Raw genomic sequence first — 9,377 nt, 5'->3', positions numbered from 1 at the left:
CAGCGACGCGTAAAATTACAGGTCGTCGGCACAGTACGTCGGCAAACCCATTGAAATGAATGGGCAGATGTTTGCCGACGTATTTGAGCCGTGTTTTCAGGCGTAATTCGAGGCGTAAAACGCCTCGATTACGCCTGAAAATAGGTCGTGTGGACCCAGCCTTATTGATCATGTAACCTCTTCCCAACATTTGACGTATCCATACGTCATAGCTGGGTAGGGCTAGTATGGAGCAGGCTCACGGGCTGAGCCCGCTCCATACAATGCGGGCGTCGGCTGTATGTTACAGCCGACACTTCACAGAAAGGCGTTATTCACACAAACATGTCCGTTCTGCGCGCGTAAAAAGTGCAGCGTTTTTCCTGCGTTACAGTTCCGTGTGATATCAGTGTATGGTGCGTGTCTGCGTTTTTTTACGCGCGTATGTCATCAGTATGTCCTACGTATCACGTCAGCAAAATAAATTGATGGTGTTTTACTATTTTTCATAATTTATTTAGCATCTGTTGCGTGAATCACACACAGCACACGGATGTGCGTCCATGTGCTGTCCATGATTTTCACGCACCCATTGACTTCAATGGGTGCGTGATGCGCAAAAAACGCACAAATATAGTACATGCAGTAAGTTTCACGCGGCGGACACATGCTGCGTGAAAAACACTGAATGTCTGAATGGCCCCATAGACTTGCATAGGTCCGTGTGACGTGCGTTATTTTCACGCGCGTAGCACGGACGTGAAATACGCTCGTGTGAATTAGGCCTAAGGGTATGTGCACACGCACTGTTTTCAGACGTAATTTGGGCGATTTACGCCTCGAATTATGCCTGAAAAAATGCCACTAATACGCCTACAAACATCTGCCCACTGCTTTCAATGGGAATTACGATGTTCTGTTCCCACGAGCCTTTATTTTACGCGTCACTGTCAAAATACGGCGCGTAAAATCACGGCTCGTCAAAAGAAGTGCAGGACACTTCTTGGGACGTTTTTGGAGGTGTTTTTCATTGACTCCATTGAAAAACAGCTCCAAAAACGGGCGTAAAAAACACCGTGAAAAACGCGAGTTGCTACAAAAATGTCTGAGAATCATGGAGTAAAACGCCCGAATTACGTCTGAAAACAGTGCGTGTGAACATACCCTTAGGGTATGTTCACACGCAAAGTCAAAAACGTCTGAAAATACGGAGCTGTTTTCAAGCGAAAACAGCTCCTGATTTTCAGACGTTTTTGTAGCAACTCGCGTTTTTTTTGCGGCGTATTTTCCGACCGTTATTGGAGCTGTTTTTCAATGGAGTCAATGAAAAACGGCTCCAAAAATGTCCCAAGAAGTGTCCTGCACTTCTATTTCGTGGGCGTCTTTTTACGCGCCGTATTTTGACAGCGACGCGTAAAATTAAGCCTCGTGGGAACAGAACATCGTAATTCCCATTGCAAGCAATGGGCAGATGTTTGGAGGCGTAATGGTGACGTTTTTTCAGGCGTAATTCGAGGTGTAAACGGCCCGAATTACATCTGAAATCACTGCAAACGGCCGTAAAATACGGAGCTGTTTTCAAGGAAAAACAGCCTTTGATTTTCAGCTGTTTTTAAAGCATCAAGCGTTTTTTATGTGTTTTAGAAGTTTTTTTAGCTGTTTTTCTATTGGGATATTGTAAAACGCCTCCAGAAACATCTCAAGAAGTGACATGCACTTCTTTTACAGGGCGTTTTTTTACGCACCTTTTTTTTAAACGGCCGCGTAGAAAAGCGCTCCGTCGGAACGAAACTTAATTTTTCCTATTGAAATCAATGGGCAGATGTTTGGAGGCGTTCAGCTTCTGTATTTTCAGCCATTTTCGCGGGGTGGCGATGGTTGCTATGGCAGCCTGGTGGCCCAATGAAGGCCCCCAGGTCTGCCATCTTTGTCTGCCTCCGGCAGCGCTTAATAGGAGCCTTGTCAGAAAGACGATATACTACAATAGATTAGTATTGCAGTATAAAATGCAAGTGATTATATGATCGCTGGTTCAAGTCCCCTAGGGGGACTAATGAAAAAACAAAAGTGAAATGAAGTTTTTTTTTATGTACAAAAAAATATATTATAAGTTAAAAAAAAAACCTCTTCCCATTTTCCCCCTAGAGCATTGTAAAAAAATAAACAAACATAATTGAAATCGCCTCATCTGTAAGGCTGGGTTCACACGGAGTTTAACCCTTTCACGCCGCAGCCCTTTTTCAGATTTTCATTTTCGTTTTTCCCTCCCCACCTTCCAAAGGCCATAACGCCTTTATTTTTCCGTCGATATAGTACTATGAGGGCTTGATTTTTGCGGGACGAGTTGTAGTTTTTCGTAACACCATTTATTTTGCCGTACAATGTACTAGGAAACGGGAAAAAAATTATTTGTGGGGTAGAAAATGAAAAAAACTGCGATTCCGCCATGGTTTTTTGTGCGCCATTTTTACAGAATTCACTGTACAATTAAAACAACATGTTAATTTTATTCTATGGGTCAATACCATTACGGTGATACCAAATATATATAGTTTTTTTCTATATTTTACTACTTTTACAAGTAAAAACCTAAGTATAAAAAAGAAAAATTATTTTGTGTCGCCAAATTCCGAGAGCCATAACTTTTTTATTTTTCCGTTGATTAAGTGGTATGAGGGCTTATTTTTTGAGGGATAAGCTGTCGTTTTTAATAATATCATTTTGGTGTAAATGTGACGATTTGATCACTTTTTATTTCATTTTTTGTGGGAGATTAGGTGAACAAAAAATAGAGATTCTGGCTTTTACAATTTTTATTTTTTTTACGGCGTTCACCGTGCGGGTTAAATAATGATCTATTGTGATAGTTCAGACTTTTACGGACGCGGCGATACCAATTATGTTTATTTATTAAATTTTGTACTATGCTCTATGGGGAAAATGGAAAAAGGGGGGTTTTTTGAACTTTTAATTTTTTATTTTTTTTACACAAAAAAAAAACTTTATTTAACTCATTTTTACATTTTTTATTAGTCCCCCTAGGGGACTTCAACCAGCGATCGTTAGATCGCTTGCACGATATACTGCAATACTAATGTATCGCAGTATATCGTGATTCTGACAGTCTCCTATGAAGCCCTGCCGGAGGCAGAGCTTCATAGGAGTACCAAGATGGCGGACCTGGGGGACTTCGTCAGACCCCCAGGCAGCCATGTGAACCAACGGCTCCCCCCGATCTCGCCGCGGAGAGGGGCCATTGAGACGTTACAGGGGGTCGCCCCCCTGTTTTTAGTAATTTAAATGCCGCGATCTCTGTTGAACGCGGCATTTAACGGGTTAAACAAGCGGGATCGCGCTAAAGCGCGATCCCGCTCGTAGCCCGGAAGTGTCGGCTGTAACACACAGCCGACACACTCGCTCTATGGAGCCCGTGAGCCCGCTCCATATTCCCCCACCCGGCGTGCGCCGTATATATACGGTGGATGTCGGGAAGGAGTTAAACCGCGTCAGAAAACGCGCCAAAAACGGTCTAAAGTGCCTCCCATTGACATCAATGGGAGGCAGAGAAAGCCGGCGTGCAGGCAGAGGAAATTGTGCCTCAAAATTCCAAACGGAAAGTCTGAACTATTAGGGTATGTTCACACGCACTATTTACGGACGTAATTCAGGCGTTTTACGCCTGGAATTACGGCCGAAAATACTGCTTGAAACCGTCGGCAAACATCTGCCCATTGATTAGAATGGGTTTTACGATGTACTGTGCAGACGGTCATTTTTTTTACGCGCCGCTGTCAAAAGACAGCGTGTAAAAAAGATGCCCGCGTCAAAGAAGTGCCTGTCACTTCTTGGGACGTAATTGGAGCCGTTTTCCATTGTCTCCATAGAATAACAGCTCCAATTACGTCCGTAATGGACGCTGCAAAAAACGGCTGCACGTGCCATTACGTCTGAAATTCAGGAGCTGTTTTCGCCTGAAAACAGCTCCGTAATTTCAGCCGTAGCGGACGTGCATGTGTGAACTTACCTTGAGGGTATGTTCACACGCACTGTTTTCAGACATAATTCGGGCGTTTTACGCCTCGAATTATGCCTGAAAAACGGCTCCATTACGCCTACAAACATCTGCCCATTGCTTTCAATGGGTTTTACGATGTCCTGTTCCCACGAGGTGTAATTTTACGCGTCGCTGTCACAAGACGGCGCATAAAAAGACGCCCGCGTCAAAGAAGTGCATGTTACTTCTTGGGATGTTTTTGGAGGAGTTTTTCATTGACTCCATTGAAAAACAGCTCCAATAACGTCCGTAAAATACGCCACAAAAACCGATAGTTGTTAAAAAACGTCTGAAAATCAGGAGCTGTTTTCAGGCGAAAACAGCTCCAAATTTCAGACGTATTTTGCTACTGCGTGTGAACATACCCTAACAATATATCATTATTTAACCCACACGGTGAATGCTGTAAAAAAATAGAAATTAAACGCCAGAATCGCAATTTTTTTGGTCACCTCATCTCGCACAAAAAAATGGAATAAAATGTGATCAAAACGTCGCATGTACCCCAACATGATAGCATTAATAACTACAACTTATCCCGCAAAAAATAAGCCCTCATATCGCTCAGTCAACGGAAAACAATAAAATAGTTATGGCTCTCAGAATTTGGCGACATAAAATAAATTTTATTTTTCAGTTAGCTTTATCCTTGTAGTAAAATATAGAAAAAAAACTATATAAAATTGATATCACCGGAATTCTCTACGGCTCCCAGGACAGATACACGGTGTACTTTTACGCAGCGTATCTGTCCTGTGTTCGTACCCTTAGGGTATGTTCACACGCTAGCAGGCTTTTATGGCTGAAATGACAGACAGTTTTCAGGAGAAAACAGCTGCCTCATTTCAGACGTAATTGCTCGTCCTCGCATTTTGCGGGGCGTCTTTGACGGCCGTAAATTTGAGCTGCTCTTCATATTGAGTTCAATGAAGAACGGCTCAAATTACGTCCAAAGAAGTGTCCTGCACTTCTTTGCCGAGGCAGGCAATTTACGCGTCGTCGTTTGACAGCTGTCAAACGACGACGTGTAAATTACAGGTCGTCGGCACAGTACGTCGGCAAACCCATTCAAATGAATGGGCAGATGTTTGCCGACGTATTGGAGCCCTATTTTCAGGCGTAAATCGAGGCATAATACGCCTCGTTTACGTCTGAAAATAGGTCGTGTGAACACAGCCTAAAGGTAACATCAGGGTGCATAAAAAAGAGGGCTTAAAAAAAGCAATTAAAAAAAACGCACTCAAGCCCGTGTGTGAATCCAGCCTTAGGTTAGATTCAGAAGGAGGTCGCGCGTCTCGGACATCAAAAATGGCCCTAAGGGTATGTTCACACGGTTTATTTTCGGTCGTTTTTCAGGGCAAAAATGGCTGAAAAATTGGAAGCAGAACGCCTCCAAACATCTACCCATTGATTGCAATGGGAAAAACGGAGTTCTGTTCCAATGGGGCGTTTTTTTATGTCTCATTTTCAGAAAATGGCGCGTAAAAAGACACCCGCGAAAAAGAAGTGCATGTCACTTCTTGAGCCGTTTTTGAAGCCGTTTTTCATTGACTCTATAGAAAAACAGCTCCAAAAACGTCCGTAAAAACGCGCGTTGCTAAAAAAAACGTCTGAAAATCAGGAGCTGTTTTCTAATTTCAGCCGTTTTCTGCTAAGCGTATGAACATAGCCTCAGAACAGATAGACTTCAGGTGTATAGACTAAGCACACACAGGCACAGCACTGCAGGCGACATACACAACAAAGTGAGCACGCTGTCTGTGACGTCACCGTTCTGCGTCCAATCAGCACGCCGCGTGTCAAACGTCCGCCTTCCTGCCCTGGCCCAGGATTATTCCGCCCTCCCATCACCAGCACAGGGGCGTGTATGTGTGTGCTATGCCGGCCAGAAAACCACGGCTGCGTCCATGTAGAGCAAGCGCAGCAAAATAACAGCCAGCAGGGGGAGGAGGGAGTGCGGAGAGCAGCTGCCTGCTGCAGATCTAGCGCCAGGTAACCGGGAGTCACCTTACAGTGAGGACGAGGGGAGTAGTCATCATCCCTTTATTAAGTTCACAGCACACTGCGACCCATCACTGGCTGCCCACTATGTGCCAGCACTGCAGCCCTGTGCCATGAAGAGGAGAACTGATAAGAGCCCAGGGAGCAACAGGAGGAGGAATTTTGGCTGGCGGAAGAAACCCCGAGATGAGCTGTGGGCAGAAGATGAGGACATGGAGGATGTGGAGTGTATGGACGATGACATCTACATTAATGTGACAGGTGAGAGTGTGGCACTGCCCGTACTGGTGATGGCAGCTGCAGGCCATGGAAGGTGCTGCCAGTACTAACACTGCACGGCTCATAGCGGGGTCACGTGCTAATAGGACAATCGTTTGGTATTTGTTGTGATGAGGAATGTGGAACGGAGAAGTGGACGAATTGCCCATAGCAACCAATCAGGATGCAGCTTTTATCTTCCAGGGGTGCTTTGAAAATGAGAACCAGAATCTGATTGGTTGCTAAGGGCAACTCCACTTTTCTCTTGCACTGGTTTTGATCTGCCCAGTCATTTGGTGTGTTAAAAACGTATATGAACCGGATACCTGATGGGGTTGCGTGGCCGGCATTCTCCATATGTCATGATATTCCGACTGATAAGTCGCGCCTGCGGTGTATACGCAGCTACAAGTATGCTGCACCGTTTTCTTCCATAAAAATTGTACGTAGTCCCAGTATTTAGGATGGTGTGCAGTATAGTTTGCTGATTTGTTGCCTCATAAACATGTACAGTAATAAGATAATAGTGACTTGTAGGCCTTGTTCCCACAGTGCAGATTTGCTGCAGAGTTTGCATGTATTTTTTTTAAGCCAAATCCGGGACCTAAAATAGAAGAAGTACATAAAAGAAGGTCTTATAGGTCTGCTCTCCTGGATCCGATTCTGGTTATGGCTTAAAAAATGCAGGCAAAATCTGCAGCAAATCTGCACCGTGTGAACGAGGCAGTAAATGCCAATATTGCAACTGGGGATGCAATTAAAGATGTATCATGGTGGAGAACTACATTTAGAATGAAGACCTCGTGTTGTGAATCAGGACCCTCGTTCCCTGTGCAGGTATGGGGTCCAGGGATTTGGACCTCCTAAGGGTAGAACGCTCAGGACAAGATACTCTGCGTAATACTACACAGTGTATTCTCTGTGGAACCCGCAAGGAATTCCGTGCGAAATGCCGCACCAAAATGTGGTGCCGTTTTTCGGGTGGCATGTCATATTCCATGTGACTGCTGCAGCCTGTGATTGGCTGCAGCAGCCACATGGGATGAAACGTCATCCCAGGAGGCGGAGCTACGCTCAGAAGAGAGGATCGCGTCACTAGGACTATGGGCAGGGGTAAGTATAAACTTTTTTTTTTTGATTTTAAATATAAAATATCTTTTTGTGTGTGTGTGTGTGTGTGTGTGTGTGTGTATATATATATATATGCGACTTTATATATTTTTTTAATTTTGTTTGCGATGCATTCGCAGCGTTCCTGTCGCAACAGAAGAGCAGGGACTTAAAAACCGCACCGCAGGTCACTTTATGAAGGCCGGGTACACACGTAGCGTAAACACTGCGGATTTTCAGCAACAGATTTAGTTGTGGAAAATCGGCAGCATAATACAGAAGCAGCAGAGTGGATACAATTTGAAGAAATCTCATCCAGACGCTGCATAAAGAAGTGGGAAAAAAAACGCTCAGAAACTGACCAGGAGGCCGGTCTGCAGGACGTCAGAGGGTAAGTATGCACATTTTTTTGTTTTCTCTTTTGTTTTCTGCAGCGGACATTACGACTGAAAAACTGCGCACAATTTGGTGCAGTTTTTCGGCTGGAATTTCCTGCGGCCGCCAGGGCGGATACCCTATGTACTTTTACAGGCCGGATTTACAGTTAGCGTAAATGCTGCCGATTTTCTGCAACGTATTTCATTGCGGAAAATCCACAGCTAACAGCACAACTCTGTTTATTACTGTGTTCTGATGTTCTGTTTTTGGAAAAGGAATAATTTTTTTAAAACTTGTTTTTATTATGCTGCGGAATCGCCGCTTTTCTATTGCGATTCTCAATGGTTAGGTAAAACCTGCAACAAAAAGCAGATGAAAAAAATATATATTATACTTGATTAGAACGCTCTGCTACTGCATCTAGCCCGGCCTCAAGGGAGGATGTTTCATCCTATGTGACCGCTGCAGCCAATCACATGCTGCAGCGGTCACATAGGATGAAACGCCATCCCAGGAGGCCGGGCTGCAGGACGTCAGAAGGATGTGTTGCCATGGCTACGGGTATGATTTTTTCTGGCCGACATACTGCACCATGATTTGGTACCGTTTTTTGGCCTGGATTTCCCTGCGCTGTCCAGGGCGGATACGCTGTGTAGTTTTACGCAGCGTATTCGTTCTGATTCCGCGGTGTGTGTTCCTACCCTCTTATACTGTAAATACTGATCAGCCAGAATTATATACTCCAAAGTTTTTATTCTTCCTATATCAACACTAGATTTATGGCAAGGTAAGCCCCTTCTCGTGATTGGTGGGGGTCCGATCAGACCGTGCCAGCTCCAGGTTTATGTGCGACACAGACTTAGTAGGCCCCTTTGCGGGGGAACTCACGGCGGCAGTAAAATGGCAGAAAACATCCATGTCATATCTATCTATGATGCCCCGATATAGAAGTTAGTCCGTTGTTTGTGGTCCCATGTAAAAGTCAAGACCCCAGTTTCTGCCCTACTAACATTTAAAAGTTAGGCCCCCAGTTTATGCCCCCATGTAAAAGTTTCAGATCATATGTTTGTGCCCCCGGTTTCGTGCCTTTGCTCCAATAAAAATGTTTTTAAAAAAAACTCACCTATCACATTCCCACGACGAGCTGAACGGTCCCGCCACTGTCTTCTTACTGGTACTTGGCGTCGCTCGCATCCACAATAACATAGCGGTGCGGAACAGTGGCACAAATGACGTAATCGCGTCAGCGTGACATGAATACGTCATCTGCACCCCAACGCATTGTTATTATGGATGCGAAAGGCGGGGCCGCCGCTCTGCTCCTCCCTGCAATCTGCCACCGCACACCACGGACGGCTACAGTTCATTTAAGCAGGTGGGCAGCATAAAGCACCCGGCGGCCGAGTGGGCCCCGGCACTTGCTCGGGTTCGCCGGGCCCAGACGCCGGCCCTGCGATCAGATATTTATCACCTATCCTGTGAATAGGTAAAAAATTATTATAATAGTAAAAAATAGTTTAATCCCTTCTTCTACTATATAACTACAACTTTTATTTCTTGTAATGCTTACGTTACTTATGTCTGAGCAGGTTTACTT

General features: G+C 44.7%; 1 protein-coding gene across 4 annotated transcripts in view; it reads left to right on the top strand.

Moving 5' to 3' along the window:
• Positions 1 to 5,824: 5,824 nt before the first annotated feature.
• CDC14B (cell division cycle 14B) overlaps positions 5,825 to 9,377 on the top strand; it is a 94,886-nt gene continuing 91,333 nt past the window's right edge. For 3 of the 4 annotated variants that reach the window (XM_075828833.1, XM_075828831.1, XM_075828834.1), the window contains exon 1: positions 5,825 to 6,295. In XM_075828833.1, the coding sequence (XP_075684948.1) occupies positions 6,148 to 6,295 (148 nt within the window). In that variant the 5' untranslated portion in view covers positions 5,825 to 6,147. The remainder of the gene's footprint in view (positions 6,296 to 9,377) is intronic. The other variant, XM_075828836.1, reaches the window with a different exon arrangement.

The sequence above is a fragment of the Rhinoderma darwinii genome, chromosome 1 (genome assembly GCF_050947455.1).
Source record: "Rhinoderma darwinii isolate aRhiDar2 chromosome 1, aRhiDar2.hap1, whole genome shotgun sequence".
Taxonomy (NCBI): domain Eukaryota; kingdom Metazoa; phylum Chordata; class Amphibia; order Anura; family Rhinodermatidae; genus Rhinoderma; species Rhinoderma darwinii.
The sequence above is the reverse complement of the archived record's forward strand: the minus strand, read 5'-3'. Positions and strand labels throughout refer to the sequence as shown.